The sequence below is a fragment of the Heloderma suspectum genome, chromosome 3 (assembly GCF_057233095.1).
Source record: "Heloderma suspectum isolate Gila_16-S chromosome 3, 16-S_ref, whole genome shotgun sequence".
Lineage (NCBI taxonomy): Eukaryota > Metazoa > Chordata > Lepidosauria > Squamata > Helodermatidae > Heloderma > Heloderma suspectum.
The window spans coordinates 66,516,526-66,536,254 of record NC_139460.1 but is presented as its reverse complement, the minus strand read 5'-3'; the positions used below and the strand labels follow the sequence as shown (position 1 = coordinate 66,536,254).

Below are 19,729 nucleotides of genomic sequence, written 5' to 3'. Positions count from 1 at the left end.
GCCTATCACGGTTGACTTTGAAAAAAAAAAGCGCATACGCAAATGACACTTTTTGCGTTCCTTATTTTGGCACGTCTAGTCTACGTAAACATTTACGTAGACTTCGGCGAAAATAAGGGAATGCTATTTGCGTTGCCATTATTTTCGCCGTAGTCTACATAAATCTTTACATAGACTAGACGTGTCAAAATAAGGAACGCAAATGGCGGCGCCCATGGGCCGCCGCCATTTGTGTACGCGCTTTTTTTTTTTTTCAAAGTCACCCGTGATAGGCTACGTGACGATTTACATAGCCTATCACAGCTGACTTTGGAAATCTAGCCATGATAGGCTACATAAATCGTTACGTAGCCTATCACGGGTGTGTGTGTTTTTTGGGGGGGGGTTACTTTTTTTTTCGCGGCCGGGTAGACGGGGCGCTCCTACCCGGCCTGAATTTCGCCAGCGAGGGATGGGGCGCCTCCCCCCCGGCCTGAATTTCGACCGGGCGAGGCGGGGCGCCTCCCCCCCTCGCCTGAACTTCGGGGGGAGAACCGAAGCGCCTCCCCCCCACTGCGAAGCAAGCCTCGAGAACAGGTAAGGGACTTTCGTCCATCCCTAGTTCAGACATTTCAGTACTTAGTTAGGGTGCCCACCTCTTTTTTTCTGGCAGGTTCCTCAGTTTTAATAGCTACATGGCAGGCAGGTACCACATCATGGTCCTCTCCATGCTGAGAATAGCTGTACCTATTGAATGTAGTTGATGCAGATGGGTGGGAATTTCATTTAAGTTCATTTTTTGATGAGAACTTACCAAAATTTGCATAGTTCATCATATTCAGAAGAGGAATGAATTGAGATTTTTAAAAAATCGAATGTGGGAGAAATTGAAACTGACAGGTTCATCCATCCCTATGTATAATGGCATAATAAATGAATAGAATAAATTTGGGGTTTGCAAACAGTCTTTGTTGTGTACACACAAAAACATACAGGCTTTTGATGACTTGAAGGAAATCTTTGCCAAACTCAGACGGGTTTGTCCACTTGCCAACCTTGCACCCTGCCATTGACAAACTAAGGAAAGAGTATCTGTCAGTGGAAGGGAGCCCAGCCCCTTCCCTGTTATTGCACTCCTGCTTTTCCTGCTAGTCCTCTGACAGGAAACAGCACCCAAGGTGTCCACAAGGCTTAACTACAAGACCCATGATCCCTGACAGAAAATGGTGTATCCTTTGCTGCTAGAGGAGAGGCCCTTCAGGCCTTTCTGGAACCTTCCTCAGCCTTCTACTCCCTTCCCCAAGTTAAGGTTTTTTGCCTTGAAGAAGGGGGGAAAGGTACAGGCCAGAGGTGTGTCTGCTTAAGGGAGCTGTGCCTGAGCCAGGGTGCCCCTCTTTCCCCATTCCCCTGCTTTATATAATTGCCCCACTCCTAATAGCGAGGATTAAACAAACCACAACATTTGTAAAGGAACATATCACAAAACACTAGCATTTAAGATAAATGTGAAGGATTTTATTATGCCCCCCCGCCCGTGATACCCAGGGAGAAGGGCATAGCCGACCAGCTACGATACTGCCCCCTCCAAAGTTGCAGCAAGGAAGTTGCCATGCAAGTACACCCTGCAAGCGCAGATAGTTGTGAGATAGGTCCACCACTGAAGGCTCCTGCAACTCCTGTCAGTTGTGCTGTAACTTCACCACATAGAAAGCAGTTCCATTCAAGGGTCACTCCAGCTTTATGAGTGTTCACCCATCCTCAGCTCAGCCAAGACAGCTTTTCTGGACACCTTCAATTAACCTATTCCTGTTATCTTTCCACATCCACATTTGTCCTTCTGCCATAGGAAACGCTCAACCTACAAGAAACAAAGAAAGCTATCTCAATACCAGGTCAGACTATTTGCCCATCCATCAGGCCTATTTGCACGTTACTTGTATGAATAGGGTATCCATGGTGAAAGGTTCCATGGGGGCGTGCATTTAGCCCTGCCCCCAATGTTGGGTCCCTCCTATCACCCCCACCGTCACCTTGTTCTCCATAAGTTTTGAATCAGGGGGACCTCCTGTACTTGTGAAGGCTCACGTAATTTAGAATCCATTTCCCTGCTGCAGAAGTTGTGCTGAACACAGTGACTGCAGGGGTGGAAGTAGTGTCATGATTTTGGAGGTGAGGAAAAGCATGCAGCCGCACTGCCTCTTTCACCATGGATAATCTGTTCACATGAGTAATGTGTGAATAGGGCTTTTTGTCTACTTTTGACTGGCAGCAGCTCTCCAGGGACTCAGGCAGAGTTCTTTGATCAGCTGCTCTCAGCTCCTTTTCTAAGTGGATTGAATCTGGGTCTTTCCGCATGCAAAGCATGTGCTCTATCACTGACCTGTGGTCTCTCCATGAGGGGGCTGGATACTTACTCATCTCATTTTGTTCTGATTGTACAATTGGAAGCATATAGAATACAGCATGATAAAAACCTGAAAACATAAAAAGATAAGTTGTTGGTAAATCTATTTTTCAATGGCAGATGAAATTTCTTATTTACCTATGGTGCATGCAGATCATAAAAAATAAAATATAGATCCACATCATTGGAGATATCCCTCTGCCTAGAGCCATGGTTATGCTGCTGAGGGAACATTTTGAAGTAACCAAGCATCAGAACCTGGTCATTCAGCTACTGAGCAAAACATCTCCACATTTCCACTGGAACAGCCTACTCCTAAAAAGGAGCTGATTGAAAGCTGCATGGAGATTGTGCTCTGTTATCAGCCAAATTTGAATTTAACATGGAGGACTGTTTCCTTTTTTCTTCTCTGCTTGAATCAAAGAACCCCAATGGTAACATATATCAGCAAACATTTTAATAAGAGAACATCATCAACTATAGAAAAGTCAGACAGAGAATATACATTTAAGCATTCTTGAGAATGATCTATAGCCTTTTGTTCTTGTATTACAATAGAGAGGACAGATTAGCCTCTAAGGCTGCAACCCTATACTTGGGAGTAAGCACCGTGGAACTCAATGAGGCTTAATTCTTAGTCATATATAGGACTGCACTGTTGTATTTCCCCTTCCCTATCATACATCACTGAGATAATAATGTAGTATACTGAAGCCATTACAGTAAATAATGGTCAGAAGCTTCAGAATATACCCTTTTGGGACCCTTCCCAAATCCTTTGCTTTCCTGCCTTCCTAGGAAACACCATAGAAGAAGCATTTTCAAGGGAGGTACTGGATTTTTTAATTACTGTGCCTGCAATCTAAACACACTAGTATATAAACCATTAACATTTCAAGGAGATATAGTTAACATGATGGATTTTTTTTATATATTTTGAAATGTGAAAAAACAGTTTATTTCTTCTGGTGTCATTGCCTGCATTGACCTGGTCTTTCAGATACTTCCTGTATGTGTTTTAAGGCCAGAATGAAAGCATTCTGGTCAGACTCATTTTTCACAACTTTTCCAGGCCTATTTTGAGTCATGAGCTTGTCTTGTGAATGTTGCACTCAGATCACTATATATACACACAAAAACACCCCCCACAGAACTTCCTCCCCACCAAAAATAAATCATGTTGCTTTCTTTCAATCCTTTTCTCCCCCAGACCATCACATAATTTGGTGTGAAAGGAATCAACGCTGCATCAAAAGGATGTCATAAAAAAAACCTATTTGCATATGCACATGAATGCATAAAACAAATTGTTTGAAAAAATATTATTCTTTTCAATGCAGGTGCTGATTGCCATCATTCTAAGGGAGCAGGGAGGAACACAATCTTATTGCCTTGGCAACAGGGATACATTTCTTCTTTCCCCTCTTCTGCCCCTATACAATGGGCAAACAAATTTTCCATCCCTTTGGAGCCCCTCCTGAAAAACTACTAGTCTTGGTTTATGTTCTCAACTTAGTATATCCTCTTCCTTGTTATGTGCCACCCACTTTGGTGCATATTTCCCCCAGATATTAACGTAGCTTTGAAAAAGCCCATGTTTGTTGAAATGAAAAGCTGCCCTTGATCTTCACTAACAGTTCCTGAAGCATTTAGCCAGAAACGGTAATTACATAAGATAATAGATAGCTGAAAGTAAATTCAGTACTGTAATTCACTCAAGGGATTATGCTTCTGTCGGGAAACTGCAGCAAGATAGTGTATTGCTCTGCATGTGTAATATATGTCTTTTTATATTTAATGCTTTAACATTAGGAAGAAGTTCCTGGTTTGTCATGTTTTATGTAAAGATGTTTTTTCACCTTGAGGTGACAAAACCTCAGTATACCAGACCGTCAGTGCACACTTCTGAGAGCAACTTATTTGTCCCTGAAAACATATTAAATAGTTGTACAACTGGAATCTTGAATTTAAAATCCCCCTACGTTATATATGTTTATTATGTCTTCTCATATATCTAAAGGACCGATGGGAACTTGTGTATCTTGGTCATATTGAATTTCTGATATGCATATCCAGAACATCTCATGTGTCCAGGGATGGCGAGACCAAACTGCCTCAACTAATGACTTCCTTGTGTGTGCCCTCTCTGTCTCCAGGTGTGTGTGTGGGGGGGGGGCAGCTTTGCTGGGCTACCTGTGAGCAAGAGGAGCATAGTTGCAGACCAAGCTGCTTCTTTTCCAACATGCAAAGAGGATCTGCATCCATGCTGGTGCTGAGAAGCTGTACAGACGATTGCTCAGGCACCAGACAATGAGGGTCAAAGCACACATTACTTTAAAGTATTTGTTTTAATGGAGCATTATTTGGCAATATAAATTGCAGGCATGGGAAGAAAGGGTTAAAGCCCCCCTACTCCCCACATTAGAATTCCAATCCAGATTGGGGGCTCTGGGCTTGCTCTAGAATTAAAAAGAAAAGTAATGTGTGCCTTGGGTCTGAGGCAGGGTGTATGTGTGTGTGTGAGAGAGAGGGGGGGGATGTATTTCCCCTCCTACTGCCAGCATTTGAATTACTTGTGCGGAGCGCTGTGCTCAAGCTCCAGACATGCCACACACCTACAGTGACACTGATACTGCTGGGTTGTCTTTGGATGGGAAAACAGTATCTTACTCTCACACAAGACCTCCTGCCACTGTTGTTGACAGGACCTGTTGATGTAGATTGGGGACTGGGCCAAGTAGGAAAACATAAAAAAGAGGAGGGCACTGTCCAGCCATGAGCAAAAGTGATGGAGAATCTCAGAAGTGCACGTCTGTTATGGGTGTCATACAGGGATGCCCACAGACAGTATCAAGCACTCCTTCTCTTCTTGACTGTACCAAGTGAAGTGTCTATGATGAAGCATCCTGTTTGTGGGTAGGGGTGTTCAACCTCAGGTCCACAGGCCTAATCCAGCCTGTCTGGGGACCCAGTCTGGCCCTCTGGGGTTCTCCAGATGGCCCCACTCCCTTTCCCTTGACTGCTGATGGTTTGGTGGTTTCTCGGCTTTTATGCAGTTTTCTCATTCTAAACAGTTGAAATGCCTGTCCTAAAGCCTAGTTACCAGCAGTAAACGCTTTAAGCTAAAACATTTAAGCTAAAATAATTTCCCCCTGCCCCTTTTTCCTTTGGCCATCCACCACTGAAATGTCTCCACCCCAAGAGTTTTTCTGAAATCAAATTCAGCCATCAGACTGAAAGAGGTTCAACATCCCTGACACAGGCTCAAGAGTGCTCTTCTCCACCCAACCCATTGTTGATGTGGTATAATTTGGAAGGGGACAAAGATAATTGTCTCTATGACCTTGTGACTCCCTCTCAGCTCTAACAGTAGCATTGTTGGGATGGGGAATCAGGGATGGGGAATGTAGAGAAGATTCTTCTCACTCCACCTCTACACTATACTACCAGTGGCAAATGTGATGGAACACCAGTTCTGATGCTGTTGCCACAACCATGTGGAAAGAACTGGCAACTTAAGGGCTTCCACCCCTTGCTTATTCCTATCTTTACCGGCACTTGGCCATCTCACGAGAAGCATGACGCCAATCATGTATACATATCAGGTTCTTAACTATAAGTGCAGTGATTCTATAGCTAAATTCTAGCTGTGTTTCAGGCAAACTAAACATATTAAACGTGGTATCTTTATTTATCTTGGAATCAAATAAGTTCGGATTTCTATAAATCCAACTGGCGGATTCTGCTGTGCATCAGCTTTTCCCAAGTTGCAGGGATTCTGTGGACTTATGGACTGGTGTGTCTTTTTTTTACTTTCCGGGATTTTACACAAATTTAGTCATAGAAAAATAAGTAATTAAAAAAAAAACAGCTGAAAATGCACATTTCCCCCATAGGCCAAAGCATGGAAATGCACCTGTGGGGGAGGTTTGTGCTTTGGTGGGGAAATGTGCACATGTTGCAGGGGAATCTGGATATTTTTGGCCTACCGATTAGGGATGTCGGAGAATTTCTCCACGAATCTCTGGGAGGCCGAATGCCAACGCATTCAGCCCCCCGAAATTGGTGGAGAAATGGTCCGCCACCCCCCCCGCAACCCCCCGGAATGGGACTTACCTTTGTCGAATGTCCCTGGTGGCGGCGGCTCCCGGCGGCGGTGCGGCGGCGGCCGGTCTTCCGGCCGGCTGCCGCCGCCGCCATTTCCAAGTAAAAAAACAAACAAACAACAAATGTGATAGGCTACGTAAAGATTTACGTAGCCTATCACGGCTAGATTTTCAAAAAACACCATGATAGGCTACATAAATGTTTACGTAGCCCATCACGGCTGACTTTGGAAAGAAAAAAAAAAGCGCATACGCAAATGGTGGCGCCCATGGGCGCCACCATTTGTGTTCCTTATTTGGGCACGTGTAGTCTACATAAACATTTACATAGACTACAGCAAAAATAAGGGCAATGCAAATAGCGTTGCCCTTATTTTCGCCGTAGTCTACGTAAATGTTTACGTAGACTACACGTGCCCATATAAGGAACGCAAATGGCGGCGCCCGTGGGCGCCGCCATTTGTGTATGCACTTTTTTTTCCCCCCCAGTCAGCCGTGATAGGCTACGGAAACATTTACATAGCCTATCACTGCTGACTGCAGGTACGCAAACAGCGGTGGCTACAGCCGCTGCCATTTGCGTCCCGGCAGGAGAAGAGGTTTCGTGGCCGGAGGGACGGGGCGCCTCCCCCCCGGCCAGAATTTTGGAGGGGAGGGATGGGGCGCCTCCCCCCCCACCCAGAATTTCGGGGGGAGGGATGGAGCGCCTCCCCCCCACCGCAAAGCAAGCTGCGGGATCAGATAAGGGACTTTCATCCATCCCTACTACAGATCTGATTCCATCAGCGAGCAGACACTGGAATGAAAGGCACCTGACACACTTGGAATGGCTTTTACAAAATCTGAACATCCCTAGACTCTATACTAGCAGCATAGCTCAGATGTAACAATGTTGGTCTGACAAACCCTAACCCTTAGTTTGTTAAGGTTTCATGATCCATGTGACTGTTTATAAGCTCTATTAAATTAACTGGGGACTTAACAATAAATATGAATAAAAGCCTGGTAATATGAAATCCTTTAACCTTCATTTTTAGTGTGTATATGAAAAATGTGCTGCCATACTGAGACTGCAATCTTATATATACTTACATGGGAGTAAACACCATTGAACACTGTGGGGCCTACTTCCAAGTATGCATTATGCATACATGTAGGATTGCAGTTAATCAGGCCAGTGTGTTCAATTTGATACATTCTTTTTGTGAAATTCAGTAATGCTAGATATTTTGTGGATACTGTGGCAATGTAAGGCGAAGTATAAAGAACAAACAAAAACATAGGTATAATTATAGATTGACAAATAATTGATTGAAAGTCTCTTACTTGATGAGCAGCTATGGAACCCCTGTGATCAGGATTTAAACATCCTACCGCCTGATCTGCTATAACAATGCAGCCACGATGCACTGCTCTAGGGTAGGGCACAATCAGAGAGAGAGAGAGAGAAAGAGAATGTTTTTTTCATTTTGGGTTTTGTCCTCCCCCCTGCCAATATTTTCAGAAAAGAGGGTGTGTATGTGTGTTAGAAATTAATAAAAATATTATCCCCTTTTCACTGTAGATTTGCCTTCTATTATGTGTTATCCATATTCCTTTGGTACAGAACACAAATAGTGATTTCCCAACTAATTGCAGAAGATCTCCTGAATAGGAAATGTCCATTTATTACTACATGTGAATCTATTAACACATTGGCCCCGTTTGCATGATTAAAATGGTTTTTTAAGCTGTGGCATGTGCTGGCGCATACATGGCACCATTTGCCTGATTACCTGCCCAGATGTAGCTTGTCATGTCATCCAAACCTGAGGAGCATGGCTGGTTTTAGAGGAAAACAACCCCCAAATAATCCAACAACAGGCCAGGACAGATAATTACACTAATGGCACCAGAGCTTAAACAAACCACGGTGACTTGTTTAAGCCGCGGTGATCATGCAAACCAGGTCAATGTGAGCATGTTAATAACAACGCATTAACCTTGGCAGAATTACTGTTTACTTGTAGCTGAGGCATTTTTCATGTAAAAAAGAAATAAATTCTAGCATAATCTTTATTTCCCTTTTATACTTATTTTGGTGAAATAACACTTGAAGGTTACTAGTTCATTGATCAAAACCTCTAAGCCCCAGAGTCTAAGGAATTAGTGGAGTTATTTTTTGTGGCTGACTTTTTCTGCACAGAACACAGTCTCTAAAAGATAAATGGCCAATGTGACAAGTTTAAATCCTCTGGTGTTCCTAATGTTCAGAGCACAGAACATAAAACAAAAGACCTAATAGATTATTAAACCATTTGAATTTACTCACTTCAGAATTAATCAGGTAACTGCTTTCAATTCACAAACGAACACTTGAGAATGAATGATGTTCTTTAAGGATGCATTTACATTTATCTGACCAAATTCATGCAGACTCAGCCATCTGCAGAAGAACTTGCTCAGCTACACTTTATCTTTCACTCTCTCCTTTTTTCCTAGTGCAAAAGGAAGGATAGGGATGACAAAAGGAGAATATATATAAGGGATCCCCACTGAGATTCAGCCCTATAAATTATGTATTATGCAGACACTATTCTGCTGATTCTATCTGATCCCCAATTCTCAATTCCTTGTTTTTGCTTCTATAAATAGCTATGGCCAGTTTTTCAGTTGTAAAGTGATGAGGACAAAACCAGAAATGTTTCCCATTTAATAACTTCTGCTAGAGATATTTTTCCTCCTCTTGCATACTGTTACATCCTCGGGGCTTTAACAATCTGGGAATACCAGCAGTGCTGTATTGCTGATAAGGTAGTTGGGAATGGAGTGGGGGAATAACTCCTCTGAATATTTTAAAAATGCCTTATTCACCCCACCCCATCCCAAAAAAACCCAATTGTTTTAAACCCCATTATCTGGATATTTGCGTCATTTCACAGCGTATCAGAATAATCTGTTTTATTGTCATTTTTTTCCCCTAGACCCCAATGCTTTGGCTGAACAGACTGGACCGGACCATGCCCTTATAGGAGGGATAGTGGCTGTAGTTGTCTTTGTCACGCTATGTTCTATAATTCTGCTTGGTCGATATCTGGCAAGACATAAAGGTAGGCTAGATTTAATCAAAGTGCAGTCACCTTTTGTAGCAATATTTCCTAGTGATTAGCTTTACCCTGCAACCATTTCTCCCTCCTTTCTTGGCCCCAGAAAAACTCAGCTCAGATGATGCAGCATCAGAGGGTGTTTTTTTTTAGCGAGATCCTGATTTTTACCCAATTTTACAGTTGGATTAACTGTGGCAAAATAATGTCTAGCAATTTGCCCAAGGTCACACAGGGAGTCAATGACTCAGGAAATTAGACAAGTGAAAAGACAGTTGGAACACTGGACTGTGCTATGCGGCAGACACCCATGCTTTCTTAATTTAACAAGTTTGTTAGAGCAACATGCTATGTTAAGTGTGAAAACAAACAAACATATGAGAGGCCATCATAAACTGTTGGTCTCAAAAATGCATTAAAAAACCTATGACAGGAAAAATCTTGAGTATTAATTTTGGAAGTCTTAACAGTTTTTCACCCTTCCACTAAAAACAGTACTGTCAATGGTAGGGGTCTACAAATTAATGACTGGTCTTAATAGCCAAGTATTAGTTTCTGCTGTCCGGTCCCACCATGGCAACAGAACAATGTTATATGTATTTATCAACAAAAAAAAAAATGTGATGAAGTTATTTAACTCAGGCTCTATATAAGTTGATGAGCACATGAAATTTCTTTTTTTAGTTTTAACCTGTGAGTCATTCCACAGCTGTTGACCCTCTTCTGTTCTTTGCCTCTCCCCGCACCACCTTTCAAATATTTACGACTATTCATTTTGTATACACATTTTATAAGCTCAAATATTAAACAACATTTACACTGTTGTTTTCTGGTACCAACCTCAATATGTGGGAAAATGTGGATTTTGGCTAGTAAAATGCCTACTTTAATTTTCTGTCTCAGGTTTTAATTACTAAATTGAAGGAAGAATATGGCTGTAAGCTCCATTGAAATCAATGCAGCTTAGTTCTGAATGCGTAGGTTCAACCAGTAAAACACTACGGGCCTGTTCGCATGTCACAACAAGCCACCATGGGTTAATTCGCCTGCGGGGCTCTGTGATGCACACCAGCCACCATTTTGCATAAGCAAGCAGCAGCAGGGGCACACCGCAGCTTGTCATGACATACGAAGCCAGTGAGGGTAGGTTGTTGCCATGGTTAACAAAACACCCACAACCCTAAAACAGGCCGTGATTTGTGGGTTGTTTTTTAACAGGTTGTTTAACAAATGATCTTCTTCAGTCAGATAAAAAACAACCTTTAGCTTTTAATTAGAAAGACAAACAATCTAACAAAGAAGCATTATCATTTAAACTGCTAGCCTGAAGAGGGAATCCTATGAGTTGGGGGAAATACTTTCAGTTCTCTCAGTGACTACAAGGGTTGCAGACTGAAAGGAAAAGTCAAACTCTACCCTCTGTTCCCCCACCTTATTTTTGATCTGGGTTCTCTGCTAGCTCCAACTGATTAGCATAGATAAGGTAACTGAACAAGTGTTTTCCTACAGAGGGACCAACTCAGCTTCCTTTATCTCTACACTTTGTGATTTTGAGCTTATCTCTGTCACAAAAAACAAAGCCTTGTTACCACTTCATTCACTTGCCAGAGGGTGAGTATCTTTATCAAAGCCTGGCCAATGGGCATTCAGATTTGGAGTCTCATTCCAGATCATTTAGGGACAAATCAAGCTGCCACATCTATCTGTGCATATAAAACAGGGAGTGTGGGGGTCTTCTTATTACATGAAAAGGAACATGCAGGGTGATGGGAATAAACCCTTTCCTGCCATTCTTCTCCCACTCCTCACTGTTGTCTGTTCCTTTAATTTGGGGTGGGCAACTTGTGGCCTTCCAGATGTTTTGACCTACAAATAGGGATGTGCGAAAGCACTTACCTTTTCGAAGGGGTGATTCGCAGTGGGGGGAAGGCGCTCCGCACCTCCTCCTGAAGTCCTAACCCAGCCAGCTCCGCTCTGCAGCAACTCCACGGAGCCGCCAGCTGGGTGCATTCGCAGGTGTGCGGAGCCTGCGGACGCAAATGGCGGCGGCTACGGTGGCTACCATTTGCGTTCCTGTTTTTTTGCCGTGATAGGCTACGTAAATATTTACGTAGCCTATCACGGCAAAAAAACAGGGGTGCAAATGGCATAGCGGCCGCCATTTGCACCCCTGTCTTTCGCCGTGATAGGCTACATAAATATTTACGTAGCCTATCACAGCAAAAAAACCTGGCGTAAATGGCTACGGCGACCGCCATTCACTTCCCCATTTTTGCCGTGATAGGCTACGTAAATATTTACGTAGCCTATCACGGCCTCCGCAGGGACACACATGGCGTCCCTGCGTTAGCCGTGATAGGCTACGTAAGTATTTACGTAGCCTATCACAGCAAAAATGGCGAAGCAAATGGCAGCTGCAGACGCAGCCGCCATTCGCAAAGCAGTGCGAATGGCACCAGGTAAGTGCTCCATTTCGTGCGCCTTTCACGGGGTGGTGGGGCGGGGGACTTTGTTCCGCCACGGATTTCAGGGGCCAAATGCACTGGCATTCGGCCTCACTGAGATCCGTGGAGGAATTCTCTGACATCCCTACCTACAGATCCCATCAGCTCTTGCCAGCATAGCCAATGGTGAGGGATAATGGGGGTTGGAGGCCAAACCCAAACCATTTGGAGGGCCACAAGTCACCCACCTCTGCTTAAGGTACTTTTCTTCCCAACACAGCACAGGGGCTGAACTGGGAGAAAACTGCCTCAAGCAACTGGACACAGAACAATAAGGCAGAAGAGTGTTTAGCTTATTTCCCCAGGTGCTTCTTTTCATGTAAAAAAAAAAATGACGTACGTACTCCTGCTTTATACATGAATGTGTGAGGCACATACATAAATGCATGTGGCTGCCCTAACATTTCTAGTTTGGGACGCTTATGTTAATACCCATGTTGTTTTATTACGATGTGGGTATTAAACTTTAGCTTTCAAATGCCTTTTCTGTTTTCATATTTTTTTCAAGAATTCTCCACAATGTATAACTGTAAGCAGGTAGATATTACCATCTATATAATTAGGAGAACTGTTTATGTACTTTAGAATAAGCAGCAACTGAAGGGTGTTCCCCAGTTCACCTGATGTTCAGAACAGCAGGCAAGGTAAAGCTCTTGGCCTAGGCTCTTGGCTCTTTGCAAAAGCTGTTGTTTCAGCTAATTTATGAAGGCTAATAGAAAATGTTTATTTTAAATTAATGAGTATTAATTTAAATCCATGGAAAAAGTAGAAGTCATTTGAGCAATCTAGTGCGAAATGTGACACCTGTGTTCCACTCTTCTTTGGGAGGACACACACACACATTTCAAGCTACAAAATAAGCACACTTTTCTATTAAGTGAAAATTGGCTGCTTCAGACATCACTGGCTATGAATATGTTGCAGCATGGATCCAAGATTTGCTGTACTAGCAAATAAATTCGTATGATAGAGTACCCATTACTGTGCCAGTGTAACATAATGAAACAGGAGGTTGCAGCAGCAATGCAAGCAGATACCTTGGTACAAATATTTAGGATTGGTGTCTCACATTTATAACATTTATAACAATATTCCCAATCTAAGTGTCTATGGAGTCAGGTAAATTTGGTATAGCTATTGTAAGACATGTTGCATCCTGTATTAAGCATCTTTAATCTCTTGATTTCAATTGGAAAGTTACATACGATTAACATTCTCCCACTGAAGTCAATAGAACTTCAAAAGTGTTAATTTTGAAATTGTAGGATATTCTGTTTGGTTGAATTAAAGAATAAAGAAAATATCACAAAGCAGCAAAAAATAATTAGAACGCATTTTCCCCAAAAGCTTTGTGTTAATGAATTGTTGACAGCTTAAAGTGCAACAGGTCCTTTCTGTGCTACTGGTGTGTACGTATTTATGATACAAGGGCTATGAATCACAATTACCACTTTCCCAAATTGGAGTATCACGCATATTGTAAAAGTTCATGCTACAATTTTGTATGACATTTACCCTGCACTCACCAAGGCCAATTAGTCCACTGTTAGAGAACCACATTTGAAAAGCAGTAAAAAGTATCAAAGCCCTAACATTTTTCTTTTACTCACGTTGTTTCCTGCAGGAACATATTTAACAAATGAAGCTAAAGGAGCTGAAGATGCACCTGATGCGGATACAGCCATTATCAATGCAGAAGGCAGCCAAGTCAATGCAGAAGAGAAGAAAGAGTATTTCATATAGATGCAGACTTAGGTTCTCTGAGTATTACTCACCAGGCTGACTGCTGGTGAAAACTGGCTCTCATCTTTCAGAATTAATTTCTCCCATCTTTTTGCTACCTTTATTAATGTACACAATGGCTTTCAGTAGCCAGTTTATACCAACAATCAGCCATGGACAGCATTTTTCTTTAATTATGGTTCCATTCATAATGCAGGACATTTCTTATTGCCTAATCATCATATCCATTGCTCTCTTAACATACAGTGCTTGAATATACAGCCTTAACAATTTTAATCATCATCAGTTCATATTCTGTTTTTCTGCATTTTAAAAAAAATGTTATACAACTTTATTTTTCTGTTTTCTTTTACCACGGTCCTTACCAGTATTGCACCAGGCCATTTTCATAGCAAATGTTCTTCGGTGAGGACAGAAACGTACTTACATAAAACATTACAAGTAAGATTAGAGGTTTACAGAGAGTGTTTTATATATGTCTATAATTCAAAAGCAGCCTAGTTTTGAAACATTATGCCCTAGGAAACACCAACTGAAAGCATTCTAGAATATTTGCAAATGATAGCAAAGGGGTATGAACAGAACTTTTATTTTAATGGCACATTGGTACTAAAGCAACGTCTGGCTGGTAACCATATCATGCAGTCTGTTTATACAGATTCTGAAGAGATGGATTATGTAGCTCCATTTTAAAAATGTTTGTCCAGCCCTTTTACTGCTTTTAGGATCATAAAGACTCCCATATCTATTTCTGTAATTTCTGTTCTTATTTTAATTTATTTGCTTCACATGGGCTCACCTGCCTACTCAAATCGGACATGTTCATGGGGCACAACTGCAAGACATTTTAGTATCTGTATATAGTGCATATAATAAATCCAATTAAACATTATTTGACACATATTTAACTTTGGGGGCTGTAGGTAAGTCAGTCACAAGTAAGCATTTTCTAATGTCCATTATATCCCTTTAGATATGACTTAAATTAATATTCTGAGTAGATAACATGTATTAGTACTTTTTGTCTGTATGTCCTAGCACTGTTCAGCAGCAAACTTTTCTAGTTCCAGTTAATTTTTCTTTGTTATACAATGGAAGCACAATGTTATATGGAAAGGTAGTTTTAAGCTAACAACCAGTGCACAGCCTCAGGTTTTAAATTACAACCACATTAATGATTAAAGATTAAGTTGCTAAAATTTTCAGTATATAATTTGGCAGTTCCAGAGCTGCTTATCAATGTTGGATTTGCCAAAACACAAACAATGAAGTGTTACAACAAAAAGCTCTATGTTTTGTGTATATGGTAAATGGACTAATTCTTTATATTAAATTCCTGTCTATGCATTTTGTGAGGTACAAACTTATGTCACGGTGAATGATAGAGAATATCTGCCATGCTTTTAGCTCCACAGTAAAGACCTCTCTTTGAGATAATTCTCAAAATGTGGGGCAAAAATGACATCTTAAAAAAAAAAAAAATCTCAAGATTCTAAATCTACCATAACCATAATATAAGGTGATTGGCTCTATACCTCTTCCAGAAAAAGAAAAAAAAATCACCAAATGAGCTCTTACTGGTCCCATGTCAGAAAATTAAAATTAGTAGAGACTGTTGTTCTTCTCCTAAGTGCTGCACCTTTTAAAAAAAGGAATATTTCTGAATGGATGCTATTACTGGTGAAGTCTAAAAGCATAATGGCCTATTGTAAAGGGTGATCTCCTGGGATTTATTTTTTGCGTGGGCGGGGAGGAGGGTGGGTAGCATTTGAATATGACATCTTGTGTCACAGTAAATGAAAATCAAAGGTGTTGTGTCAGATTATTTATCAGAAGAGTATACACCTTTTAAGGACAATAGTAGTTTTTAAATTGTTTTTGTTGGAAAAAAACATTTACCTTGTTAATTTCTATGAGATAAAAAAGAGAGAGTCCATCAATCAAGCAGCACTTTTTCAAAGTATACAGAACATAAATAATATGATGTGGTTGAGTGTTAACATAATAAATCATATACAGTATGACATTTTAAAGAAATACGTCTGCATTGATGTGATTGCATGCTTGTTTTTACAGTTCACTCCAGATCATCTGTGGAAAAAAAATGCAATAATATGCTAATCTAATATGGTAGTTTGAGAGAATCAGGTAGGAGCTACTAGACACATCGAAGCTAGTATAGGTTTACAACATAGTCATGTCTTTCAAGGAATACATTTGTTATTTTAAAAGTGGCAAAAGGAATTAAGCTTACTACTACTAGGAAGAAAAGGTATTAGTCACAGCAGCTAGCTGTAACTACTATTTCAAAAACTGATTTGTGGAACTAATGTCCAGGCCAGCAGAGCACTTCACTGTGCTTAAATGCCTTGCTGCATTAGGATTATGTTTACTAAAGTCATATCTCCATTAGTGCTGTATTTACACCGTTCTTCATTCTTTCTAAATTCCATTTTGCTTAAATTATATAAAAATGCTGCTTACATTATCCACCTGCTCATCACTGTGAAGTGAGATTTTCAGATATTTGAGCATCTTTAGATGAAACCATTTCAAGTGTCTTGTCAGTGTAGCATAAGGAAATATTGGAACTTTGCAATAGTAGATAGGAATTGGACTGTTAACTTTTTCTTGTGTGCTCAGTTGCAGTAGATTTTTTAAAAAAATACTTTCTGCCTTGCACCTTGAGTTGTAATTTATGAAAGGTAAAGTGGAAATACACCATGCAGTGTTAAGTGAATGGATAATTCTGGCCTACCATAATTTTCTATCATCTTCTCCATTCACCCAGTTAAATCAGAGGTTCTCAAACTTTTTCTTTTAGAAAAAAGGGGGCTTTTGAAATAGAATAATACTCATAGTTTCTCTACCAAATACTACATTCCATAAATAAAGCAGACTTGTAATGTTCCTTGGACTTTGATCTTTCTCAATCACGTTTGGCTTTTAACACAGTTACTAGCAATATTGTACTACAGTGTTTTCAATACAGATAGTGTTTGCTTAATATAATTTGATTACATAATTTTAAGCTGAATGGAGTTCACCTACCTAATATAAAATCTCTTATACATGGAGCTATAATTCTGGCGATGCTGCCTCAAAGACTCTTTGCACCAGTACCCCTGGATCTGTGTGATATTGCACTAGCACCTGAGCAGATCTCAATTAATTCTGCTCCCTGATTCAGTGCCTTTTTGACCAGTGGAAATAAAGAAAAGCAGAGAGAAGCCAACTAGAGAATGTCGGGGGCACGGACCCCATCCCTGTTCTCGACATGGTTTTAGTCCAGTGTAAATAGCCGGGAGGTGGCTGGTTGTTATTAAAGCTTCAAGGTGTAGCCTTTTCTTCTTGGACAATCTCCAGCTTGCTAAATACCATGAACTGTCAGTTATTCAGAGGATGGAAGACAGCCTGTACCATGAGTTGGATGTCCAGTGTTTGTGAATTCATCCAAGAGGGACACACTTTTACAGGCTTCACAATCATACAAATCAACATAATCCACATTTTACCTAATTTATAGTAATCAATAATTTCGGATGAAATTTTCTGTTCATATAAATCTGATACTGGTTTGAGAACCCCTGGTTTAGATGACACTGGGAGTAAGGCACCAAAGCTCTATGGAAATAATTGCTTAATTTACACTATATGAGAGGTATACATAAAAAGGTGCCATGGGAGCAACCAAGGAAAATGTGAAACGTGACAGTTCTCATTGGGAATATATATATATATATATATATATATATATATATATATATATTCAAGATATCAAGTTGTTGCCAATTTACTATTTACTATTAATTTATTTTGCAATCATTATCATTTTTTTATTTTTAAAAGAATAGAATGTGGCACCTCAGAATATATAGGTGCATCATCTTTCCATTCTTAGATGTCATTAGCAAATCCAAGAAGCAGTTGAAGGAACATAATGTATGATCTGAGGCTCAGAGATTAACCTGGAGTACTTACAATTTTGTTCACATTTATGGAAGGCAGATCATCTTGCATTGAGATTCCTGCTATAAAGAACACACGAGGAAAATGGATATTTCTAAGTAAACCAGTGAAGTGGACATTTTGAGTATGTTTCTCATGATGTAGGATATCTACCTATCTATAGACATCTCTCAGTGAGAAGAAAGGATGGGGGCTTATATAATTTTTGATTGTAAAAGCACTGAAGTTACCATGTACGTGTACGTACATTAGGTATTTTGATCGTGAAAGTATGGTTACATGTGCTTCCATGTAACATCACAGTGTAATTTAGTGCCACTTATTATAAAGTGTTACCAAAAGGAAAATCGAACTCTTACCTTTAATGCTCTGTTGAGTAAAGGCAATTCTGCTAAACTTAAAAGCATGAGGTTACAAAGAATTGTCATGGTCACACTACAGTATTTTTCCAAACCTGTCCTAGACTCCTCCAAGGATCCTATCTTCTCATTCATTAGAACTGGTAATTTATAATGAACATACCAAAAAAATCAGCTGCACAAAAATTATGTGAACAAGCTGTCTAACAGAAATAACCCGAGTAATGCTTTGGGTTAAGTGGCACAAAGTACACACTAAAACTATGCAAAAATATAGGTGACTACAGTGTACTTACATGTAAGTATCTTGTACTTTCTCTGTATGGATACTGGAAACTGATGTATTATAATATGCATTTTGATTATTTTATAAGGAAGGAGATGAGAGTTTGCAGTTACAAGGGTGAACTATGAAAGTACATACAGAGCAGTTATCCTTAAATATGTGTATTTCCCCTACCACTTCCAAGTAATATTTAATTTATTGTAAGCCATATTTCCCAGCCACCACTCCATTTTGTCTCTCTTCTTTCTTGGGTCCCATGGGGCTCCTTCCAAACACCTCTGGGTCAAAGACTTCAATTCTGCTAATAGCTTTGCTGCCAGCACTCTGTCTGGGAACACTGTTCAGTAATCTATTTCTAGCCCAACAGTGCAAGGTTGCTCTTTTTATCTTCCTTGAGGGAGCCTTGCATGCTAAGATGTTGAAAAGTGTTGCCATTTGCCCCGGTATTTTTAGCTTGAACAATGGAAAGAGAGCCACAGAGAGAACTGCATTCTCCTGACCCCTATTTCGCTGAAGCACCTCACCTGGAATTTCTGCTGTTTATTTCCCAATAATGTCAGGTAATCTTACATTGTGAGTACAAAATGCTTCCATCAAACCACAGAGGATGCCTTTAATGATAAAGTTAACTTTTTTCCAAACATGAAATTTTATATCATTGATCCTTTTCATCTCGTCATTTTTTCCATCATGCTCTTCCAAAAGCAATGCATTGAAAGTAGCGAGATAACACAGAACAATCACAAACACAAGAAATATTGTTAAATTGAACCCTGCAAAGCTTCCAGGCCTTTCTTGCTATAGCTTTCCTTCTCTGTGTGAAGCACTATCATTATTGTCCAAAACATTCAATCCACTTTCAGTTGCACAATTTTAACTAGTTTCCATAATAAATCTAGGGCTCATTTAGGCCAGTTTTTGTTGTCTGGATTTTGCTCTCTGGCTAACAATCCTGGTTTTGTCTGGTTGTTGTTAACTGTCACCTCCACTGTGTCTCTTGTGTTGCTTTAATCATTAGGAGCTCTCAGCATTGCAGGCACCATGCTGCAATATATTTTTATTCATCTGCTTAGTACACTATGGTCTGTGTTTAGGAAGGATAGTCTGTGATAGCCTGTGAGTGGCTGATGTGTAAGGAAGCCCATATTGCATTCTCTGGGTATTATGATCTTGGTACGAGTACTTTGATGGCTGGAGCCTTGGGGAGGAGGGAGATGGTTTTATAGCTCTACAGGAAGCATGCCTGGGTCTCCCACTAACTGTGATGGCTGACAAGCTGCACCTAATGTGCACTCA

At 40.5% G+C, this 19,729-nt stretch overlaps 1 protein-coding gene across 1 annotated transcript in view; it reads left to right on the top strand.

Moving 5' to 3' along the window:
- CADM2 (cell adhesion molecule 2) overlaps positions 1-15,849 on the top strand; it is a 721,403-nt gene extending 705,554 nt beyond the window's left edge. The window contains exons 8-9 of the mRNA XM_084843493.1: positions 9,453-9,578; positions 13,701-15,849. Of these exons, the coding sequence (XP_084699619.1) occupies positions 9,453-9,578; positions 13,701-13,819 (245 nt within the window). The 3' untranslated portion in view covers positions 13,820-15,849. The remainder of the gene's footprint in view (positions 1-9,452; positions 9,579-13,700) is intronic.
- The last annotated feature ends 3,880 nt before the right edge of the window (positions 15,850-19,729 follow it).